Source organism: Chroicocephalus ridibundus, chromosome 13 (assembly GCF_963924245.1).
Source record: "Chroicocephalus ridibundus chromosome 13, bChrRid1.1, whole genome shotgun sequence".
Lineage (NCBI taxonomy): Eukaryota > Metazoa > Chordata > Aves > Charadriiformes > Laridae > Chroicocephalus > Chroicocephalus ridibundus.
In genome coordinates this window covers 5,456,218-5,480,580 of record NC_086296.1, presented here as the reverse complement: position 1 = coordinate 5,480,580, position 24,363 = coordinate 5,456,218, and the positions used below count along the sequence as shown (strand labels likewise).

General features: G+C 43.0%; 2 protein-coding genes across 3 annotated transcripts in view; one reads left to right on the top strand and one right to left on the bottom strand.

Moving 5' to 3' along the window:
* The first annotated feature begins 966 nt into the window (after positions 1–966).
* ANAPC7 (anaphase promoting complex subunit 7) lies at positions 967–12,238 on the top strand. Its single transcript, XM_063351544.1, has 11 exons — positions 967–1,177; positions 2,026–2,212; positions 2,602–2,721; positions 4,501–4,612; positions 4,864–5,017; positions 5,125–5,267; positions 5,534–5,651; positions 6,096–6,292; positions 7,563–7,787; positions 8,225–8,375; positions 9,244–12,238. Exons 1-11 carry the CDS (start codon positions 1,077–1,079, stop codon positions 9,431–9,433), a joined length of 1,698 nt encoding a protein of 565 aa, XP_063207614.1. The 5' UTR covers positions 967–1,076; the 3' UTR covers positions 9,434–12,238.
* An 8,363-nt stretch (positions 12,239–20,601) lies between these two features.
* Positions 20,602–24,363, bottom strand: part of ATP2A2 (ATPase sarcoplasmic/endoplasmic reticulum Ca2+ transporting 2) — a 49,082-nt gene continuing 45,320 nt past the window's right edge. For both annotated transcript variants that reach the window (XR_010073207.1, XM_063351537.1), the window contains exon 21: positions 20,602–21,401. Coding sequence is in view for 1 of the 2 variants with exons in the window: in XM_063351537.1 (XP_063207607.1) it covers positions 21,388–21,401 (14 nt within the window). In the remaining variant the exon portion in view is untranslated. The remainder of the gene's footprint in view (positions 21,402–24,363) is intronic.

Genomic DNA, 24,363 nt, shown 5'->3' with positions numbered 1-24,363 from the left:
TGTGGCAATGTACCTGGTTATTTAGCAGGTCTGTTTCACAGAGCAGTGCTGCATCCTACTAGAATGTCGTCAAAGGGTAACGCAGGCAGATACATAGAGCTTAGTGTGACGCTGCCTTTGCTATGGCAGATTCAGTCCAACAAAACCATCACACAATACTGGCAAAAACTGGGACTGTTTTATCAGTGAGATGGTTTCTTGAAGAACCACAAATCCAAGTTCAGTTTATTCCGAGTTGTCTCTTTCCTTTGTAGCGATACACCCTTTTTCTGTTACCCGATCTGAAGTCCAGTGCCAGTCTTGCTTTGCTGCATGTCAGGTTTTGTCTGTTGAGAGGTGTATTCCGCTCCAGACAGCAGTGATGGCATGTTCAAACTGAAAGCCCCCACTTACTTGATCTGTAGTAGTAGTAGTAGAAGGATGGCCATATTCTGCATTCTTTGTGTAGTAAAGGGGGGAAAAAAAAAGTTTATGATTCCTCTCTCCTTTCAGTCTATGCCTTGTAGTTAAGGGTGGCCCCAGTGAGGCATCTCCCCGGGTTGTGGCCCAGAAGAAATCTAGGTTTCAAAGCATCTTTTTCCTCAGTTACCGATTTTTATAGGCAGGAGCTTTATTATCTCTGATACCTCTGCCACATATAGCTGCCTCAACCAGCAGATAATAAAATCTCAGGAGAAAAAGGGCAAGACTCAAGAGCTGTGCAGATAACGGGGAGTACGTCTCTTCCATAAAACGACACTGGGCCGAGAAGGACCCCCTCTGACCTCATATAAACGCCTATCACCTCCCTGAGGCCAGCGACCTCCCTCAGCAGTGACAGCCGCCCCTCCCGCCCCGCCATTGCGCAGGCGCGGGGATGCCGGGGGCCTGGCGCGGCGCGCACGGCCCGGGGTTGCCCTCCCGCACGCCTGTCGGGCCGCGCGTCCGCCATGAAGGCAATGCCGAAGGCGCCTGCAGGCGGCGGCGGCGTGCGAGGCCCCCTCGGTGGCGCCATTTTGGAGTGCCGGCGGGCGGCGGCGGCGTTGTCTCTCCCTTTGCCGTCTGTCCCCTCCGCTCCGCGCCCTCCCGCCGCCGGCATGAGTGTGGTGGAGCACGTACGAGAGATGGCGGCCGCTGGGCTCCACTCTAACGTGCGGCTCCTCAGCGGGCTTCTCCTCACGATGAGCGGCAATAACCCGTGAGTGGCCCTCCCGCGAGAGGGCACGGCGGGCTGACGGGGCCGGCGGTGCTGAGGGGGAGAGAGGCCAGGCGGGAGTTCGCAGGGTGGCGGCGGGTGTCTTATGAGCTGTGGGCTCGCTTTTAGAGCTGTTCCTCCCGCCGGGTTCTGTGGTGCCGGCCTCCGGCTCCCCTCCCCGGCCCTGCGGGGGATGAAGCCCGCCTCTGCCCGGGGTTCAGCCTCTGTTGGGGTACCCGGTACAGCAAGAGCATTCTGGCAGACATGGAGGGATTTTCTCTTTGCAAGGGTGTCCTGTGTAGGTCACGGCTCTTCCCCTGACTCGAGTGATTCCCTTTATTTTTCAGGACTTTCCTATAAGGTGTCATTTTACATTTTGGATAGGTTTTGAGGAACGAATTAAAACTAGAATTCTATTCTGAAACTAACTCTTCAACACCTCTGCAAAAAGCGGGTTTGTAAAACATGAACGTGTGGATTAGGACCAGGATAGCTGTGCAAAGAGCTGAGTTGCCTTGTAAACTTGAGTCCCTTCAAACAAAATGCGCTTTCGTGGACGTTGACAACATGTGGATTGTTAGGAGGAGGATCGGGGCTGCTCCGCTATGAAAACAGCGGTCAAGCTGTTGTTACTGATGAGGTGTCAGGAATGGCTATTACGTTTGTTTGTATTCAGATAAAAGAAATCGGCAAGATAATACCTTTGTGAGGAGATAGTACCTGTTTCCAATGTAGTAAAGAAGCAGCAACAGTTGGAAGTTAAAGCCAGACAAACAAAAGCTACGAGTACTTTGGATCCATAAGGATCTGCAGTTAGTTGATCTCAGCCTTTCTGTTCGCCTTTCTTCTAGGGAACTGTTTTCACCATCTCAGAAATACCAGCTCCTTGTATATCATGCAGACTCTCTCTTCCATGATAAAGAATATAGAAATGCTGTAAGTAAGTATACAATGGCTTTGCAGCAGAAAAAAGCACTAAGTAAAACTTCAAAAGTTAGACCTTCTACTGGGAATGCTGCATCAACTCCCCAGAGCCAGGTATTTAAAAATTGACTAATGTGCTGTGTAAAATGATCGTGTTCTTTGCAGTTAATGTTGCTGACTCAATATTATGTCATTAGATTGTGGATTTATCATGTCAAATAGATGTGACATTTAAGGCTACTTCACTTTGAAAGTACCAGTGTGGTGTAATGCGAAACAATATGGTCTTGAACATGAGATTTTTTTGTATGTGTAGGTCATGCTTTTCGTTTGGAGACAGGAGCAATATGAGCTAGCAGTAGGTTGCATTGTGAACTTTCTTGCACTAGATTTTTTCAACATAGTTTAAGCATTTAATTAGAAAACCATATTCAAATGTTTTACTTCACTGAAAAGTTAAATGACTAAAAGCATTGTCCTTTAAAGTTTGTTTTTTATTTCAGTGTTTACCGTCTGAAATTGAAGTGAAATATAAAATGGCTGAATGTTATACAATGCTGAAGCAAGATAAAGATGCCATTGCTATACTTGATGGGATTCCTTCCAGACAGAGGACCCCAAAGGTCAGTTTTGGCAGACTTTTGTCACAAATCTTTGGTCAGTGTGTCTTGAATCTTTAGGCCAGTATGTGGTTACAAAGAACGTAGTCTGTAGGTATAATGGCATTGTGTCTTGGTATTTGCTTTTGTATTAGTTAAATGTTGTTTGGAAACACTTCCTAATATTTAAATTAGCTTAGTTTATTTGGTCTCTTTTCTTTAAAATCAGACAAATTTTGTATTCCCTCTGTTAGAAAGAATTCAAAAAAAGTGAAAAGAGTTAAAAGTTTGTGTGCATCTTTATTAATTTGTGTGAATTACCTGGTTGGCTCTTCAGTACTGCATACAGAAGGTACAGAATTTTGCTTGTGTACAAGGATGAAGAAACACTTTTTTAATGCTAAAAGTCTGTAAAGTATTTGTATATCCATACATAAGGCTTGGGATCTGTATCATCCATTCGATAGTTCTTTGTGTGTTATCGTGAACACTTTTCACAGGGCAAAGAATAATGGCTAGTCTCAGCAAAAGCGTTTTACTCCTGTACCAGAGTACATGATTGCAAACAGTTACTGCAAGTTAGTAAACAATTGCTAGACACCTGGCTGAATAATTTTCTGCGGTTCCGAGTCAAACATGTAAATGTGAGAGCCAAAGCAATTGTTTAAATTAATGTACTTTGCCTGGTTATAACCACAAAGTGGAGTCCGAGTTTCCATGGAAGAGCTGTGTATCACTGGACAGGAAAGGCACGCTGTCACCTGCTAGAGCTGAAGGAGAGACTGGTAGCCTAGTTGTCTCGCAAGGCTGACTGTTCTGTGGTGTTTTCACTATTAGCCAGTCAATGTAACTTGCTAAATTGTGATTGCTCAAATTGAGCAAGTGTTTTAATATGTTCCTGAACCCAGAATGTATAAGGAATGGCACCTCATGTTTTACTGTATAGTTTGAGCAATGTAAGATCCTTGAAAGGCTGAAGACTTTGTCAAGTAGAAAGAATGCTAGTGTTCCATCTTTTAAAATCTTTTCATCCTTTTTAATAACAGTTTAGATAATGTTAAATATTTAGATCCCATTGTGGTCTGCAGTGCCAGATGTATTGAGTCTTTGGTTGCTGGCTTTATGATGTCGTAAGGGCTTAAAAGGTTAACGCATCAGGTCAATCAACTATGTTTCATATTAACAGTATTCCTGTATTGTGCTAACAGTGTACATGGCTTAGACTCTAGTAAGGTCAAAGCGTTCTGTTTAAAGACCAACTTACCGAACAGAAAAATAAGAGAAGATTGAGAAAAGCAAACTTTTTACCTAAGCGCGCTAGTAAAATAAAGTATTGTAGCAGAAACCAGCTACTTGAGTAGAGCTGAAATAATTTCTGTTCTTTCATCAATCATGCCTTCATTCAGAAAATAAATGGAAACTTTCTCTGCCTTCCTAAGTTAATTCTCTCAAAGACTTCCACTGGTATGGAGAGATAACTCAAAGAAGGCTAACGTAATGGATATACAGGTCCTTGTTGTCATATATAAATGCCCATCTTTTGACTTTGTATATGCAAAACACTGAGATTTCAAGATGACTGTGCAAATACTAAAGAATGTAAGACTCAGAAAGCAGAAACAATTTTAATTTTATAATATATAATAGGTTATGGTGATCTCAAAGGAAGAGCAGGTAATTTTGTCTTCTGCCGAGAACAGGGGGGAGAGAGGCAGGTGTGCTTGGAGACAAAATTGTGCCCTTGCTTAGTGAGGCTTTCTCCTTTCTCGTTCTTGACTCTACCAACATTTCTGTTGCTTGTAGATCAATATGATGTTGGCAAATCTATACAAGAAAGCAGGTCAAGAGCGCTCATCTGTTACGAGCTACAAAGAAGTACTGAGGCAGTGCCCTTTAGCACTTGATGCCATACTAGGTAGGTGTCTGCACACTGTTACTATTTCAGTATTAAACCGTATTATAATTTGAATTATGCTTGTGACTAGGTAATTGTCTTTATATTTGCATGTAATATGTAATGCCTATATTATGCAAATTATAAAAAGCATTGTAACAAGCTGCTTGTTTATACTTGTCAAGGGATGGAGTTTCTGGTCTTCAGACAATTAATTTGTATTAAAAGCAATTTCTGGTGGCTGAAGTTGATGTATGTACCGTCCTGAATAGGCTTACTCTCGCTGTCGGTGAAAGGTGCGGAAGTGGCCTCTATGACAATCAACGTAATTCAGAGTATTCCTAACTTGGATTGGCTTTCGGTGTGGATCAAGGCATATGCTTTTGTGCATACTGGAGATAACACAAGAGCAATAAATACCATTTGGTAAGAGTTCAAAGAGCATGATAAAATCAAATAATATATTAATATTTATATATAGCTATATTAAAATAGAATTACATAATTAACAGGATTTTTTTTTTGTCTTAAAGCTCTTTAGAGAAGAAGTCATTGCTGAGGGATAATGTAGACTTACTGGGGAGCTTAGCAGACCTGTATTTCAGAGCTGGAGATAATAAAAACTCTATTCTAAAATTTGAACAAGCTCAAATGCTAGATCCTTACCTAATAAAAGGTGAGTAAATCCTAAAAGAAAGCTTACCTAGTGTAATGATCTGATGAGTAACATTAGAGTGGCAGCTACATGCAATCAAGCATGCAGTGGAATATTGCATATTGTTGTACCTGGCTTTCAAGTCAGAATTTACATTCAGAAGCTGTGTATCTTGAACAGTTACTGCTAGTTGCACAGTTTAATGTAGCTGTTTGGTTTCTTGTTTTTTATTGTTATGAATGAGCTTTCCATTTCTTGATGATTGATCTTCAAACATTTCACTTTAGGAATGGATGTATATGGTTATTTATTGGCACGTGAAGGTCGGCTAGAGGATGTGGAGAACTTGGGCTGCCGTCTCTTCAATATTTCTGATCAACATGCAGAACCCTGGGTGGTGTCTGGGTAAGTTGTTTTATTTCTTTCTTACCTCGGCTCTTGATTTGCTGCATGCAGTGGATTACAGTTGATACAGTGGCTTCAGCTTTTTTCTTCAGAAGGTGCTTTTTCTAGTCTATCTATTCTGTTCTTGGGGTAACAAATTAGCTATCCATTAATACCTATTTTAGTTATTTTCTCTATGTTTAAACCTATTTGAATTACTGCACCTGTGCATTAACAATGATACATTAAATAGCTGTAACAGTGAATAAATTCATACTGCCTTTTTTTTTTTTAAACTCCTGAAGAGTGTTTTTTCTTGAACACATATTCTTAACTTCAAATGTAAGAAGCTCAACAGTTGCCTGTATTTTATTTTTTTTTTATTCTTTCTGCTTTTAAACCTCAATGAATGTGCACAGGCACCACAGGCAGTACATGTTTACAATCCCTCTTGTCTTTCCATAGGTGTCATAGTTTCTACAGTAAACGATACTCTCGTGCCTTATATTTAGGAGCCAAAGCTATCCAGCTTAATAGTAACAGTGTTCAAGCTCTCCTGCTGAAAGGAGCTGCTCTTAGGAATATGGGCCGAGTACAGGAAGCAATTATACACTTCCGTGAAGCGATACGTCTCGCACCTTGTAGGCTGGATTGCTATGAAGGTGAGTGAAGTGAAGCTACTTGCATGTGGAGTATTGGTTTGATGTGAAAGTTGGCGTCATGATGATGATCAGGCAAGGAAATAGACAGTAGTTCTTTTCTCCTGCTGACTTTCTAGTAAATAAATTATTGTTACCTGAAAACCTATAAAACTCTGGTAGAAGTAGTCAGATGAGGGATATTAGAGAATGCATGTATGCATAAGAGTGATTTTCAAACAGGGCTTTTGTTTGTTTGTTTTTGCTTAATCGGGATGTAAACAGACTTGGGTATTTTGAGCACATCACTTCTGGCTGATGTTGTTAACTGTATGGTTAGTTGCACTGGGAGCTTCATTTTGTCATGCTTTTGTCATATCTAAATCTTGTTGATCTCAACAGCAGCTTCAAGTAAATGGTGAGTTGTAAAGAGTCCAAGTGATGTGTTAGTATCTCAGTATTGGAACTGGGCAAAAAATCTTAGATTAGGTGTACTTAGGCTTTTTTTTTTAAGTACTTGCAGACAAATAAAAGTGATGAAGTCAACTACCTGTAGAATGGATGTGTTGAAATGTAGGCTTGTGAAAATACGCAAAAGAATTATATGAGAGGTATTAAATCTTGTACCAGTTTGTAATATGGTGGTGCGTTCTAGGGTCTGTTTTCTTAGGATTTCCTGGTTCTCAAATCTTTTTGGTGGTACTTGTTTGTCTTCTATGCAATTATTGGTTAAGTAAAACCAAACTGATTATTCTGTAATATTCAGCAGTGAAGTTTTGTTTTGTTTTTTATTTTTTGTGTATTCAGAATGGAGAGTGCAAATCTGATTTTCCTGGCTCCTCCAGTTCCATATCCTGTGCTTTGTGGTGGGCACAATGCTGTAGTTTCCCTGCTAAAGTGAAAGGCATGCATTTAGAAGTACTGTAATGCAATTGTGCATTTGCTTGAATAGTTTTGCTTCTCCTGCAAGTAAGGAAGAAATGTGTAATCTGTCACAACTTAGTCTTTTGACAGATGTTGGTCCTGGGGGGGACAGTCTTCCTTCTCCTGCCTTTGTCTCTGATTCCACATAGAACTGTATGCCATTTAGCGTCCAGGTTTCCTTATCTGCAAGTTTCTTTGATATCTTTTAAAAAATGTTGGCTGTAGACTCACTTTCTCAATTGCAATTTGTATTTGCTTTTTATAGTGTCAGTTGTTTGGAGTCTGAGTGCTACTAAGTGCAAATAATTGAGGCGCAAGTGTCTGTAGTGCTGACTCAAAAACTGAAATGTTTTCCTTTTTATATCATCAGGTCTCATCGAATGTTACCTAGCATCCAGCAGTATCCGTGAAGCTATGGTTATGGCAAATAATGTATATAAAACTCTGGGAGCAAATGCACAGACACTCACTCTGTTAGCAACGGTCTGTCTCGAAGACCCAGTCACGCAGGAAAAAGCAAAAACATTATTGGACAAAGCACTAACACAAAGACCTGATTACATTAAAGCTGTAGTAAAGAAAGCAGAACTTCTTAGTAAGTTCCTTTTTTTTTTTTTTTCCCATGTCAACTTATTTAAAGCATACTGTTTTACATGGAAGAGTGTTCTGCAGCCTCATCAGTGTGAAGAATAGAACAGTGATGTTACAGCCCAGGGATTTATCAGTTCTATTCTGAAGGAAAAATCACAGGAATTAGTTGCGTCTAGCAACTCATATTATACCAGCACTTAAAACAATTGCAAACAAAATATTTTGACTTCAAAGTATGTGTAATTGTGAGTGTAGCAGTTATTGCAATGAAAATCCATTGTTTGGAGTTAATCTTGCAAAAAGTATATCACTACTATTCCCCATGCTGGCAGTTCTGAAGGAAGAAATAGTCTTGTGTTATGATGGCTCTTTGTGTGCACTCTGACTTTTTGTAGATTTACCTAAACTATTAATTAAAACTGTAGTTTTGCATATAAACAGGTAGAGAACAAAAGTATGAAGATGGAATTGCTTTGCTGAGGAATGCGCTGGCTAATCAGAGCGACTGTGTTCTGCACCGAATACTGGGAGACTTTCTTGTAGCTGTCAATGAGTATCAGGAAGCAATGGACCAGTACAGTATTGCCCTAAGGTAAAGCCAGAGACTCTGAGATTGCGGTATATTTATAAGAACCTAAAATCAACTTGACTAAGTAAAAAGTTGAGCAAAAAATTGATTGGGATGTGCATCAGAGATAGCTTTATATCATTGTCCCTTAAAACAAACAGAAACATACAAATAACGTCCTGTTAATGAATTAGTTGGTCATAAGGCTTTGAACTGAGAAGTGCAAAATTTAGGGACTGCTTTAACGCTAAGCATGTCACTAGGCATGTGATTCCTTGACTAATGAAAGGATTAAGGCATTTATAGTTAATTTATAGTTATTAATTATTATATAGTCAGGCACCTTAAGATCCATTCTTTTAGATTAGAAGGTGTAGGTGAGCTATTAAGTAAATTTTAGTAGTGTGATTCAATTTAACATAACCTAAATGTTATTTTAGGGTGTTACCATGTCAAATGTTACCATGTTTTGATTTCAAACAGTTAAATTTACGTTAAATCTAGCACATCGTGTCCACCATAAACTTATATAGTGTTAATGGATCAGCTGGTTTTTCCTTGCATATAATATATTTAGTCATAGTCATTTAAGTTTTTACTGCTTTCATGTTACTTTACTATTAGTATTGTCTGGAATAGTGTGATGTTTAGGTAAGCGCATTCTTGGGGATCAGATTATTTTAGATAAAGTTTTAATAATGTTACGGTCAGCCTGAGGTGATGTTGCATCATCTACTAAATTGAACTTCTTGATGATGTTAAAACAGGAAGTGCAGACAACAAATGAGAGGGGGTTTTTTACTTTTTTTTTTTTTTTTTTTACATTAATGTCACAAGTATAATGGGAAAAAATCAGTTTTAGCATAATGCTTTCTTTTCTTCCTTTCCTCAGTTTGGATCCAAATGATCAGAAGTCACTAGAGGGAATGCAGAAAATGGAAAAAGAGGAAAGTCCAACTGATGCAACCCAGGAAGAAGATGTGGATGATATGGAGGGGAGTGGAGAAGAGGGGGACTTGGAAGGCAGTGACAGTGAAGCAGCTCAGTGGGCAGATCAAGAACAGTGGTTTGGCATGCAGTAATGGCCTCTCATCCTGCTGCTTGTTTTGGCACTTGAACATACCACTAGGGCCATTCTTCTTTAAAGAACATAAACTCAGATTTTTGCAGTAACAAAGGACTTTTTTTTTGACCTTTTTTTTTTTCCTTAAATAGACTCTGAAACCATTTAATAGTTCTATGCATCTCAATACCATGAAGATTCTTGATGCTTCTTATTTATTAAGTGTAAGGGACTAACTGTATTGGAGGTTATTTGCAACTCTCATTTCAAAAAATTCCTGCTAAAACTAAAAGCATTAGAATCTGAAATGTGTAATAAGCCTGTTGTTTATGATGAAAACAATGTCTAAATTCTGTCCAGGGCTAAGTGTGCTTGATTGACTTGTAAATACAGTGATTTGTACTCCTTTGTGGAAGAGGTCTTATTCTCTTGTTTGTATGCTGCCATTTGGGCTCGTGCTCCTGTTGAAGTCTGGAGGAGTTGCTCGGGTGTGGCTGAAAGCAGAACTTTTCTCTTGCTGGATTTGTTGAATTAATTTGTCTTTTTGTAAGGCATTACATGTGCTGTAAAGGAGAAGTTTGGTATGCGAGGCAACTTTGACTTACAGAGCGCTTTTGTAGCTGACTGATTTCTACGTGTACAGAATTGAGCCAGTGTTGGAGAATTACAGTCATTTCCCCAATCCTTACTAAACCCTGTAATCACTTAAAGTCTGTACATGAGCATTTATTTTTAAATGCAGTTTAGTTTTATTTCAGTATGTAACCAAAAGGTTTTACAGCGGTGACTCAAAGCACTTCACATTCTGTATACAGCACTGACATTTAAAATTATATAAAAAGAATTCATCCCTCTTCACTTATATTGCTGTAGAAATGTTAAATTATGCAAATACACATATTGTCCTGGTTTTGCCATGTTTATATACTCCCATGTTTTCATCAGGTAATATTTGAATTGGTTTTTCCCCTCAGCTTTTGAAGCAAAGTTGCATTGCTTCATGTACAACTTCTCAACATCAGCATTTCAAGGCTGAGCTTCTTTGTAATCTAGAAATCATTTCAGTTCTGTGGGCTTGATGTGTGGGAGGAGGAATTGCTACTTGCTCTTATTTTTCTTACAGTTTTGATTTCCTTATTCTTTACTAAAACATGTATTTTTGTCTTTATATTGGCAATTTAATTCCTTTTATATTTATTCTGTTACCACAAGTATGCTGGAGCACACAGACTTTTTCTACAAAGCTAAACAATAGTTTTGATTATCGGTTGAAGGGAAGGTGGCTATTTGATAGAAATACATGGCATGGAAAACAAAAGCTTCCCCCTAGCTGTAGGGTAATGTATCTCTCCCTCTGTGATGTGTGTTATATCAATTAGAAAAACGCACAACAAAAAGAATAGGCAGATTACTTCTATTATAGTCTTATTTTGGAAATATTTTGGTATGTCATGTCTTACAAAGGAGGAGTCTAATAGTTTATCCATTTAAAAAAAGACGAGAGCTGGGTATCTGTTCTCTCTGGAATTTTGTGGGTTTTAGACTTTCCAAAACATCAAATTGAGTTTTGGTTATTTGAAGACTGTATGGGAAGAACAGAAAGGCACGTGCTGCTGTCTTGGTGATTGAATTGGCAGACGCTGTTACTGCTCTTTCATTAAGCAAATACACCAAATGGCTGCATTTCCATTAGAGCAAACATTTTGTTAATTGCGTTCTGGTGGATGAGAGGCCTGTTCCTGTTCTTTTATGAAGAATCTGTTTATACCATTACTGTGTGATGCAGTGAATAGATTTCAGCTCATTGCATGTCTTTCATAACAGAAAGAAATATGCATGTAGTAGCAAATTCAAAGTATCTCTTTTTTTTTTAAAAAGAAACCTGCTTTGTTTTCTCCTCACACTTGAGCATTCATCAGATTGTATTCTGCAGCTGAAAGTTGGGTAGCTTCATTAGCTTTTCTAGTTGTGTTCTAAACCTCTATTGTGGATGAAAGAATGGAGCTCCTGATGTTATTAAACTAAAGAAAGGACCCATTTAATTTTGGTAAGAGACGTATATGAGGTATGTGATACATATTTCGTGAGCTGCTCAGCCGTTTTATTCTAATGGTTCCTTTAAACAGGTCATTAATCGCAGATGGAAACCACTGGCCTTACACATTTCTCTGAAACGTTTACATAAAACAGGAAATCGGAAAACCACAGTTTTACTAAAACCATTCTGTAGTATGTTTGTAGATAACCTGATGATCTCTCCTTTTAGAACAGATGGGAATCTAAAACTACTTGAAGATGAGTGCACTGTGAAGAAAACAGCGAAGTGCTACGTGCGGCTTTAGCAACCAAGTCCAGGTACACCGAAGAACACCTTAAGGTAGCTGTCAAAACAGAGTTGTGTCCTTGCTGCTTTGTTTTTCTGAAAAGGTGGCTCCTTATTGACAGTGAAAAGTTCAGTTAGATCCTGCAAATAACATCTCCATAAGTACCTGACGTATTGGGGTTATATAGCAGGGGTATGGTCTTTACTAATTGTACAGAGTAAGGAACTTTAAGATGCCACACACGTGGAGTGCATTTGAGATTATATAGATAGATAGATAGATTTAGCACTAACTTCAGAATTCTAGAGGGATTCTTCTTGCCTATTAATGAGCCTTCATTAGGGCTTTAATTTTAGAATGTGATCTCTGGTTTTGCAGAGATTCTGTACTCTCATATTCAGTTACTGGTATTCTAGTTCAGGGAATATAACAATTAGCCCATAATAAGCAGCTGACCTCATTCCATCCCTTAATCATGTGCTGTGAATCCTAGAAGAAAAGATGAAAAAGCCAAAACCTGCAGTTCAGCCTGTGTCAGACCTATGATATAAGCTCCCCACAGCGAAGCGATGGGTAGGTGAGGCCAGAAAGCCGTTGCTGTCCCGTTGCATGGCGCAGCACTGGCAAGTCAGTAAGTGCTAGTCTCTGGGGCTGCGTAAGGATGGAGTGCCCGTGTTTGCTTGAAATCCTTGACTTTAAATCACAAATGTCATTAAGTTTTAATTCCTTCCCACTTTGCGATAGGAAAGACACAGAAGTGATGCAGAGGGGCAGAATTTCTTCAAACCTTGCGTAGACTTGGGTAAGGGCTAAAAGAATTGATCTGCCAGAGTCTAAAAGCAGGCATTCATGGTGTGGCTAGGAATTATCTAAGTGAAATTAGCTAAGTTACCAGCACATTACAGAATTACTTTATTCTGCTGGTAGCACCTGAAATATTGGCAGTATTTCTACTTCTGGTTTCCAGAATCTAAGAATTGTGAAGCAGAGATAATAGCAGGGACTGAGGACTGCTGGCCAATATAAATGTTTTGTGTCTGAGGTGCTTTTCCATTTGCTGTTGCTGCTGGTTGCAGAGAGATTTTTGATTAACTAGGACTTTTTTTTTTTTTTTTTTTTTCCTTTCAATAACTGTCTTCCTCATTAGGCCTGTTTTTGTGTGGCGATTCTTCCCTCCGTGCTTTTCAGGAGCTCAGTGATGTGGAAACTGATCCATCCAGGGCAGAATCGGGGACTATTTCTTACTCAGCAGACCTTATTTCCTCACTTAGATCTCAGCTGTAAGGAAATCACAAAGGCTGTCTCTGCCATGGTAATTTCAAGTTACACAAAAATACTATAACCACATATCTCTTAAAAAACCAGATCTAAATCAGTGCAGTCTCCAGCGGTCTTAAATGTAGGGGCCTTACCTGGGCTTAAACGCAGCATAAACCTATGATTTCGAACTAAATAAACTTTGTCACGGCTTAAAGTAGCGTGTTCTGGATAATGCATATTCAGTGCTGCCCATCGGTAAATTGATACAATTTTACGTAGTACCCAGCAAACCTCAAGTACAGTGCAGTCGTTTTGCTGTAGTTTCTTCATCGAAAGGATTCGGTGTGGGCCTAAAGAACGATTCCCCTTCCTGTACTGCCAGGGTGACAGTTCGAAAAGTAATCTGTGAACAGATGCCTGGAGCTACCTCAAAAGCATTCCCCCTCCTCTCCCGTCCTTCTTTTTAACTCCGTAAGCCTTTTTGCTGCTTTTATTTTTTTTTTTATTTTTATTTTTTTAAATCCTTTATCTGATCACTTTGTAGCCCTGTAAAAGGTTGGTTGGTTTAAGGGCAAGAGCTGTAAAGCTGTTGTTGAATTTCTGAAGCCCTGGCCTAAGGCCTTGGTGATAATTAACATGTTTGTGTCGGTCCAGTGACCGGATCGCAGAGGGAAGGGTAACAGGGCAGGAGGAACGCTGGCCTGGCAAGGGGGAGAACGGAGCTACTGCTGCAATTCCTGCTGCGTTCCTAGGACCGGCAGGCTGGCTAAGATGTCATTGGGAAGCTGGCCAAGGAGGCAGGGAGATGCCTAGGGCTGGGTATTTAGGTAAAAAAAAAAAAAGTGATTCTGGTGCAAAAACAGCTCAGGGAAAAGTAAAGTGTTCACCTGCGGAGCTTCAATGTAACAATTTACATATAAAGTAAAGCCATTTGGCTAGTCCATTTCTATCACTGTTGACAGCAAAGCAGAGAGAGTAATCTGTGTTTTCTCTTCCTGTCTTGAGCCTTGCGCTTATTTGTGAACCTAAGGGTTGTGTAATGCTGGGTATGGAATGTGCCGGGGAAGCCTCTGCTGCGGTGGGTCACAGACAGATGTTTACACTGTAAAAGGCTCCATTTCAAACAGCTTCCCCGGAGAGGCCAAGGACTTCATAAGTTTGGAGATTGGTTTCCTTTTGCTTTTTTCTCTTTATCATTCCGTCAAAACACCAATGCAAATAGAGTGATGGTTTGGGGCTCGAACAAGAGCAGTTCAGTTCCTGACTTATGAATTTTAAAAATGACTCAATTTTCTACATTTGGCCATTCACAGTACTATTTCTTAAAGGACAGCAGATGCTGTCTACTGAGCTGCCCGCCCTGTGCCGCGTCCTGCCCGTGCTGTGTTTGACCAGCGCGTGGCGTGGCAGGGAACACTGACCTTGCATTTGGAACGTTTGCCTGTGGACACTTCAGCTATCTTTTTTTCAGCTGTGCGTGCCAGAGCCTTGTCTAGAGGACAAAGGGGAGACAAAAACCCCACGTCCTGAGACTTGGGCTTGATATAAATTTCTTAAATATTTACAGAGAGCAAAAAGTCCAGTTGCATCAAAGTGGCTGGTCGGGCAGCAGCAGCAGCAGCACACTGCTCAGCTAATGGGGGGCTCGGTGGTTTGGAACGTCTCCCGTTGGGCTCCCTGGGCTGGGAGAGTTTTAGCGCTTGGCAGAAGTGAGTTACTTACACTGGCAGTTGATCCAAGAACCGGGGTTGACCTGGCAGCACAAAAGGGCCTGTTCCTGTGCTGGGGAGACGGCGAGTTGCCCCGTGCTTTGCTATAAAGGCTGTTAGGATGCCAGCTCTTTCTCTGAACTATTTAACTATTTAAAAATTCCTGGAATTTTTGTTGTTCCTGCTTTTTTCCTAACGTTTATTGTGTAATATATTGTGTTATTCCTTGACGTGCGGTATGGTTTGATGAGCTGAAGCTGGTAACTTGGCTTCATCCTCTTGGAATGCTAAATAGTTTTCCAGGAAACTTAAGCGTGATGACATCAGAGGAGCGAGAACAGCAATCTGTGGATACGCATCTTCTCAGACGGCTGTGTGTAAGCTGCTGTCCATATGGTTCTTGAGATTAATGTTTGTCTGTCTGGAAGTCAGTAAAAAGCTGTGATCTGTGACCGAGCAGCTTTTTCACCCTGTAAAACCTGAGGGGTCCTGGATAGTCAGTGCTGGAGCGGGACAACGGCGTAACCTCAGTTTCTGGTTTTCCTCCTGAGGCCCATCGTAAAAGCGAGACGGGAGCAATGTTCGTATGGATTGAATTGTCTCTGTCGGTCTGGTTGTCCCATGTGGCCTAGAATGCAGCGATCTGTTTAACTAATGCAGGGAAAGTTTGGCATTACTCTGAAAAAATGCAGTAATTCTTGTATTAGCCTGAGTTCTAGCTGGCCTGGGGAGCTGCTGGATTCCGGCGTTGCTGCTGGCTGTCCAAGAGGAGGAAGAGGGTACAGAGACAGGCTTTAGCCTTTCCTCAGCGCACCAGGGTGGCTTTTAATAGGTAGGAAAGGAGGTGATGGCTCTAGCTAACCTTTCGGTGTCTGTTCTGCAGGGGATAATGTCACGCTGAAACTCGGCCAATTTGATAAGGCTGGAGGACTCTGTCAAGTGTTTGTGCCCCTTATGGAAATACTGGGCTCTGAGAAGTTTTAAGGACCTTCCACCCAGTAACAATCCAGGCCTGGAAATATTTGAGGTTTTGCAAAAGGGATTTAACGCTTCCTGTGCTGTGCTTTGATTTCTGCTGCCTCAGTTGTCTGAAAAGGCTGATTAGGAAACAGATGGGTTTCATCTTCTTTTGTGCTATTATTTACCATCCGTGATGTAAATTCAGAGGCTTTACATGGTGTAAGGAAGAACATCCATCATCTGGCCTTAAATAGGTGTAGAGATGTTTACAAGTTGCTCCGGGGATTCCTTGGGTAGGAAATCGGGCTGCTGGGCATGTAGCCATGGCACGAAGGGAAGCGGTGCCTGTCGTGGGCAGGAGTCGGCCGTTCTCCCCAGCCCCAAGGGGAGGGGAAAGCCTGTTCCTAGCCCCAGTCTAGTCCCAGTGCCAGCTCAGGGAGGATCACCTGTTAGCAATGGGTAAAAGGAGAAATAAGTAGCTTGGTGGGACGCTGCCAGTGGGGCCTTCACGGAGATGGAAGTGTCTTGGTGACGAACTTCAAAGCCTGCCATGCAGCTGGTGAGGGGAGCTCTTAATCCCATTAGGCTTTAAGATCAGAGCATCAGCAGCTCCATTTTGTGAAAGGTTGGATGTTATTACTCTTTCAGAACACATCTGTTGGATAAAAGCCCTTCTGTCTTAGGTAGAGACCTCCCTAATGAGCACGTGGAACTTGATTAAGGTGTCAGGAAGAGCTAAATGCTGAGCTGGTCCTGCCATTGCAGCTCTGAGTAGATGCAGAAAAGCAACTTTATGAGTTTCCAAGAAGGAGAGAGGCATAGCCTGGGAAGTCTGTGTGCTCCAGGGCCAGCATCAACTTGAGAAAGGAATTCCAGACTTCAATTTTGGGTGCTTGAATTTCACTTCAACACTTTTATTTGCTCTGTCCTTCAACCCAAACTAAGGGAATGAGTGCCTGGTTCCCCGCTGCGGTAGCCAGCCACCGGCAACACATGCCTTGCTCTGGTTTAGTTACATGTGCTGATGCAGATCTGGTGCTGTGCAGCATGCGCATTCAACTCCTCAGGCTTGTTTTGGCATGCCACATACAGCTTTTTGCTGTTTTATTGCAGAATCTGTTTGACACAATGCTGGGATGTGGGTAGAAATGTCGGCGGTGCTGCTCGGGGAGGTTCTGTAACTCTGGGAGGCGGAGGACTTGTTAAAGCAGGTTCTGGGTGCTTTGGAAACTTGGCCTTGGTTTCTGAGAGGCCACCTGCGGTTTGTGTGCCTCCTTTGACGAAGTGGAGATTGAGTCGATGCTATAGCGATTTCCTTCTGGGTTTTTTTTTGATCTAGGAGAGGTTTGGGAGCGGTGGGCAGGAGCAGCGTGGGGTTTGGAAAGCAGCCCGTCGTGAGTCCATGCTCTCTGGCTGAGGCTGAAGTTTCCCACACCTGACGGCTGGTTTGTGAGCATGGGGGGGTGCCCGTGCCTTGGGTTCTCATGCTCTCAGTTCACTGAAGGTATAGAGCCCCTCGGTGGGGTGTCCCGAGAAGCTGACAGTGCCCACAGAGCAGAGGCTTAGATTTTATAATGGTACAGGATTTTGGTACCCGTAACTTATAGCCAGAGGTGAACTGTGTTCACAGCAAAGCGGCCACTGCAAAACAGGACTGGAATTTCTGGTCGCAGCATGGTGAGATGATGAATATTTGGCAGGAATCCCTGGAAAGCTGAAGAGCTCCACCATGAATCGTTGTTGGCATGGCAGCCCCGAGTCAGCTCGGCTGTGGGCAGTGAGGTTGTTCTTCCAGGAAGGGAAAGGACACACCTTTTATGAGTTAAGGGGTGGTGGGAGCGTTCCTGCCCGTGGTTTGCCTGCTGCAGGTCAGTCTTGTACCTAAACTGAAGGTCTGCGTTCGTGCTTGAGTCACGGCGAAGGGCAGCGACAAGAGAAGCTTCTTTTAAGTCACAATTTCTGTCTGGGCTGTCCTGCCTCGCTGCACGCGGGGCAGCAGCAAGTGCAAGACCGAAACGCTGGGGTGTTTTGCAATCAGGGTGCGCTGGAGCTGCGTGACTTGGTTACGAAGGCGTGAGCTGGTTGCAGCTTGATTGTTGTTAGCCGCTGATGTTATCTTAGCCCAGCAGCAAAGCAATGTTCCTCGCCTGCCTCTGTAGGAAAACCTGACTCTGCCACCTGCCTAAGTAGCAGGGGGTTTGTAGCAGCCTGGGCTTATCGGGTTTGGGGCATTTGTTGTTGTTTCTGGACGTTGTTTTGGTTAATTGTGGTCTCCTTTCTGACCCAAAGAGAGGCTGAATGGGACACACCAAGTGGTTTTTGGAGGCTGACCACTGCTCAGTCACCAAGTCTGCAGGGACATGCACCGTCCTTTCAGGCTGTGCGCCGTACGCTGAAAGCTCCCTGCCTCTCAGCTGCTTTCCTCAGGCTCCCGAACCTACACGTGTATAATCAGACGAAAAGTCCTTTCCTTTGCCGTGCCTGAAGAGCCAGACTGGTGAACTTTAGCTCTTAACGTTGGTGATGTCAGCAAAATCGTGTCTGGCTTCTGTGCAAGTCGGCACTGCCCTGAGAGCACTGACTGGAATGGAAGTGTCCAGGTGTTCCCATCACACTGCGTGTTCCCTGCCAGCTGTGCCAGGAGGGGGAAGGGGATAACCCCTATCGATTCAGTTATAAGGGAACAATCCTTATGGATTCAGTTCCCACTGTCCCTAGGTAACAAAGGGCAGGGACTTGACCTGATTAGGCAAATAGCCTGAGCCTGCTAAACTGATGTCCGAAGGCTTCTCTGCACTCCCACGTGGTTAAATTGTTGGGATGAAATATTTTACAAGTTTGCTTTGGGTGCTCAGAGCTCTGCCGCCTGAGCAGAGGGGGGATTGCTGCTCGCTCTTCTGTAGTCCCGTGGCTTTTTCCGTGCTGAGGTTGCAAAGCCAGTTTGCCATCTCCTCCCCCAGAGGTTTTTCTCCCTTCTCGCCCACCCTCCTGGGGCTGGATGCGGGTTCTTCTAATCACACACAGATTCACCTCAATGCAAAAATCGGGCTAGCTTCCGTCCTCTGTTTTTAGAGTTTGGTATATCTCTAATGCCTAATAACTTGAGCTAGGGGGAATTGTTTTCTTCCTTTGTGGATGTCAGTGTGGTCTCATCCACGGAATGCTTTAGAGTCTGGGGTTTGCAGTGAGAGGACGAGGAGGGGGAAGATGAAGCTGTTTTATCTCAGCATCTCTTACCACATACTCCTGCACTCAAGTACCTAGCAACCCACTAAACATCACATTTTCTTCATATGGCTGTTCTCCAAAGCGCCGCTTGCAGTTTATTTGGATGACTAGTTATGAGTTAATCTTGCAGTTCATAATTAAAAAAAATATGTTTAAAAATAAGTGAAGAGTTTGGTCTTAGTTCGCTCACCAGCGAGCTGCTGTCTGACTGCAGAGATGCTGAAACCATCCGCGGAATGTAACTCGCCGTGGCAGCGATGCAGACGGAGCGAGAGCTGTTTTCTGAATAATGACTTCTTATCATCATCACTAATCTCTACATTTGGGACCAGTGCTGGTGCCGTGTATTTCTGCAAGTTGAAAAAAGGGGCAGCAGATCAGCTGAGCGAGGGCGCGGGTCTGAGAAACTGGACTTCAGCAGCGAGCCTGGTTTCTCCCCTGGTTGCTTCCTAATTAAAGCAAGGCTAGAGGTTATGACAAGGGAAGAGGTGCTAATGGGGCAGTTTCTTCTACTCTGTTCTGGACAAATGACTTCAATCATTCAGCTCAGGTGTCTGTGTGAAGCGCTAACAGGCCTTCTGGTGCAGCCAGCAGGAAGGGCCTGCTGGTGACAGTGCTGCTGGTGACAGTGCTGCTGGTGACAGTGCTGCTGGTGACAGTGCTGCTGGTGACAGTGCTGCTGGTGCGTGCTGAAGACGGCTATAAATAATAGGTCGGGAAGAGCTGCAGTCGCAGATAACAGCGCGCGCTGAACTGGGTCCTGACAGCCTCAGCCCAGCGGCGGGGAGCGGAGCTCGGCTTGGTGAGAACAACACTACCATAGTAGGAAGCAGCCACCAGCAGCTCAGCCCCACGTATTAATGCATCCTCCACCGCCTTCGAGTTCAGCTGGACGATGGAATTCAACCCTAGTATTTTTAAACCTCAGGCTGTTGTGTTTGAAGGGTCTCAGACGTGGCACCTCCTTTGGATAACGCAGTTTGGCAGCAGCGCGCTGGTATCGGGGGCTGGAGGTTAAGAGGCATTACACTTAATTCACAACACATTACTGAAGTGGGGTGTTTAGAGCGGCTCCCCCTCCTCTTACTCCAGCCAAGACTTAGTTGATGGGCTTTGGAGCAGAGCGTTACAGGACAGTTGGAAAATCCAGCTTTTACCCTTGGAGTGCTTTAGCCTTGCCTAACGCTTGACACAGACTCTTGCCCCGTGGGCTCCCGGCAGAATAGCCGGTGGTGGAAGTACAGCCCCTAGAATAAGCGGTAACTGAGCACGGCGCTCCCAGCAGGCTACTGCGCAGCTGCGTAACCTTCCTACGGACGGAGACCAGCAGCTGCTTCAGGCTGGGGCAATTTAGAAAATAGAAAAGGACAAAAAAAAAAAAAAAAAAGTAGTTGGGAAAGAAATGTTTATTTTAAGTTTCTCAGAGGGATTTTACAAACAATGGAGCATTTTAAAAAAAAATTGAGTGATCAAAGTAGTTGACAGTGTCCCTTAAACACACACAAAAGCCCCTGGAGAGAGGAAATCACACACCAGCGAGGAGGTCAGTGCTGCCGGAGGAGCAGCTGGCATCTGCATAGTTCTAGGAGGAAAGATTGCAATGGTGTTGGTGCTAGTGAGTGTCATCCTGGCATTAATGTAAGAGCGCGCTGAAGTACGTACGCATGTACCTGCAGAAAACAAAGTGCATAAAATAACACGCAAAGTATGTATTGTAGAATAAATTTATTTACCTGATACAAATGAAACTAGGTGTGATGCTTCTTACTGTCAGCATGTAAATAGACGATCGATCTTATTTACAACTTCTAAAGGTCACACATGCAGCTGTGGTAACTGGCTACGTCGGTTGTTGCTTTTTAGATAAATGCATCACAATATTTTGTATTGCACCAACATCTGTCTTACTGCCTTAGATTTAAATAAGTTACATTACAGTGCAAAATAGGTTGATTTGCACACATGATAAAAAAATCCAAAGTTATGAACTGGAGGCTTACGGTTTAACATTCATCTGTAATCTCGTCAATGAATTTTATAAATAGGGTAGCATTGTACATAAGCTGTTAGAGAGTAGTATGTTCGGATGATACAATACAGAGAAAGATTTGTCTACAACCGAAGGCATGCATTATTTTGATATTGTACATTTTAGAAACTGACATTTTACATACAGAAATATGGAAAATTGGCTGACAGCTCCGCGATTCTCGTTCAAGGATAAACAAACTCTTCTCCATGCAGCACAGAAACCAAACTTCTCTGGAGAGAGTTCCCAATTCGGTAAGCTATATTGCACGTTTGTACATCTGTATAATGAAGTCCTAATGGTACCACACATTTCTTCCACAGAGAACACAATGAGTTTTGTTTTAGGGAAAGCAAAGAATCTTTACACATGATACATGCAGAAGTTTTGGTAGATGTGTTGCTAAAAACACATGCACGCAACAAAACAACCTTACATTTCTGCAAAATTGTTTAGGAAGCGATTACTCCAGTATTGCTGAAAAGGAAAGAAAGAAAAGGCATCAGTTAATGAAAGGATGAATGCCGAGTACCATTATACAAGCAAGACTAAGATCAACAGTGACAGAAGAAAGAATGTTAAGTTTGATAACTGGCTGCTCTGCTATCGAAGGGACACTCTCAGGTTACTTTTTATTCCTAAAGCCTGGAATCCTCTGGATTATGACTCAGCTCTTCTGAGCGCAGCAGAGCTCCCTTTATCAGCAAAGCCAGCACTTCCTACAGAAGACTGCAGGGAAAAGAATGAAGACGTGTTTAGATAGCTTTTGCCTTTCCCTGCCTGGCTAGTGGCAACAGACAAGTCTCTCTGACTTGTCACTTTTCCTTTCGAGCTCCACACTGCAGCGGCTGAGCTCAGGTTTTGCAGAACTTTCAGGGTGCTTTTCTAACCAGCCAAGGCGTTACATTGCAAGTTTGGCCCCCAAGTGACCTAACAATGTCCCTTTTCCAAGTAAGTTACGCAGCTTATTCTGGGAAGCAGTAGGAAAGCTTTGAAGAAGTCATTAAACTCCACAGATTAATGCGTAGGCAAAGGGTAGAGTACAACGTAATAAAGCTACTACTGTACTTTACCCCTAAAATACAGCGTAAGGTTAGCCTTGCGTCTAGGAGGGAAAAACAGTGTACTCTGAGTCCCTAGGACTTGATGGTGGCTCTTCAAAACGCTGCTTCAACTCTATAAAATTTAGGCTTTCCTGCTAAGATTTGAAAATGCATAGTAATGTAATTAAGGATGTAATTAGCAGAGATTAGGGAAACAGTTAATGGTTAGAAGTGCGAAAAAGTAAACAAGACAGGTGCAAGAGACAGACAACTTCGTATCAGTTTTACCTCCCTTCATCTCAGCACATTCAACCATCTTTAAGCTGTTTACCATGTACGTTCTGTGCATCGGCTGTGTTCTGGGAACCGTGACAGAGGACTGCTGTACTGCATTTTATCATCAGATTAAAAACTCATTTTCTAACCATTAGCCTTTCTCCAAAATGGCCTCCCTACAAAGATAAGCCTCGTAGCATTTTGACGGATTGCTGTATTTTTTTTTCCTGCAGCCTCTTTTCATCCTTTATTTGCAATACTACTTTGGGAAACCAAGTATGAACTATTTTTATTGCTTGGATGCCAGCAAAAAGGAGCAGCTCGTTGTGTAGCTCACAAACGGCACTTTGAATCACTCACATTTGAAAGCAGAGAGGGCCCGAGGCACTACAAAGATTAAAAAAGCCCCTGTCTCCAGTGCCTGACTGCAGCTGCCTGACCATGCTCGTCGCTGGGATTGGGACCAGGCTAGAGAACGCTGCCTTCAGGAGGAGCTGCTCATACCAAACCCCGCTGGTTTCCTAGGATAAGCTGGTACCCTTCCCGCTGTTCCTAGCACAGAGTAGCATCGATCACACAGAGTCACAGAATGGTTCGGATTGGAAGGGATCTTAAAGGCCACCCAGTGGCACCCCCTGCCCTGGGCAGGGACACCTCCCACCAGCCCAGGTTGCTCCAAGCCCCGTCCAACCTGGCCTTGAACCCCTCCAGGGATGGGGCAGCCACAGCTTCTCTGGGCAGCCTGGGCCTCTCACACTAGAAAAGCAGCAGTGGTACGTGAGGACACGACTAAGGAATCCAGACACAGTGGAGATGGAAATGCTCGGTGAGAGGAGAGCAAGGGGATACAAAAAGTATAAAGTTATTATTTTCTAAAAATGCAGTGGGAGATAAAGCCTGGGTAACTTTTGAGTTATTTCTGCTTAAATAAGTGCTTCCATTTATATATTCACAGGGCTAATGCATTAAAATAGGAGTTACCTGTTTCTATCCCCAGATGACCCTACTACAGTGAAGAAGCTGGAGAGGAAATATGTTGGGAACAAAGAAATGAAGCACGAGTTTCAACTTTGAGATGATGTCAAGTAAATCTATTCTAAATTGGGAAGTCTTCTCTCCTTGGCCTCTCTAGATGAAAGGACTGATAGCTAAAGAATGGCAGGATCTACACAATTAAGGATAATAATATTAGTTAACATTTTTTCTTGCAGTGCGTTACTAACCTTGCCCTGTATTTCTGTAATGGAGAACCCAAGCCATCAGCTGCCTTGTGCTGTTCTAATGCCAGAGCACGCTCCAGCAGCCTCCCAGGGCCTGCTCAGCTGGAGAAGGGTTCAGAGCAGATGCCCAGCTCCAAGATGACACGGGCGCTCGCAGCAGACAGGGGGTTCAGGGCAGGGTGCGTCACTGGCGGGTGCTTCACTGCCTGGGAGGAACCTCGTGCTAGGTCTTAACATTTGGCCAGTGCAGACCACACAAAGCTGGTATTTACCACGTAGCGGTAACAGAAGCACCAAAAGCATAGCAACAGCTGCCATTGAACCTGAGGTAAGTCAGCACTGATCATAGAGAACCCTCTTGCTCCATTTCTACAGGAAAACTTGGACAGCAAGACTGGGAGAAATAAAAGAAAACCAGGGTGTATTAAGATTCCCTGGGCTCTTTAGGCGGAGCTTACAAAACCTGACTGTTCCCATAACCTCGGGAGCCTGTAGGGATGAACACCACGCCATTTACCTGCCAGTCATCCAGCTTTCAAAGGCAAACTCCAAGCAACACAAGAAAGCCCTAAATGCGAGTGTCCCGAGACATCCGATATGAATGAGCTCTCAGATGTCGGCATTGAAATCCATGACACAAGCAGTGAGATTCATCTTCAACAGAGACAGAGATCCAACAAAGAAGTCGTTGAAGACTGAATTCTACTTATCAACAGTCATTTTCCCCTTCAGCTTCTTAGGGAAAAAGGGGGTGTACAGCAAGATTATTTAGCATCATAGACCGGAATGGGACAAGAAGCAGCGTCATTTGTGGTGACAGATAGACGGTCTAAAAAAGCCCACCAACGTGGTGCTCTGGAGGTTCACACAGAACCGATGTTCAAAGATTCAGTCACATTC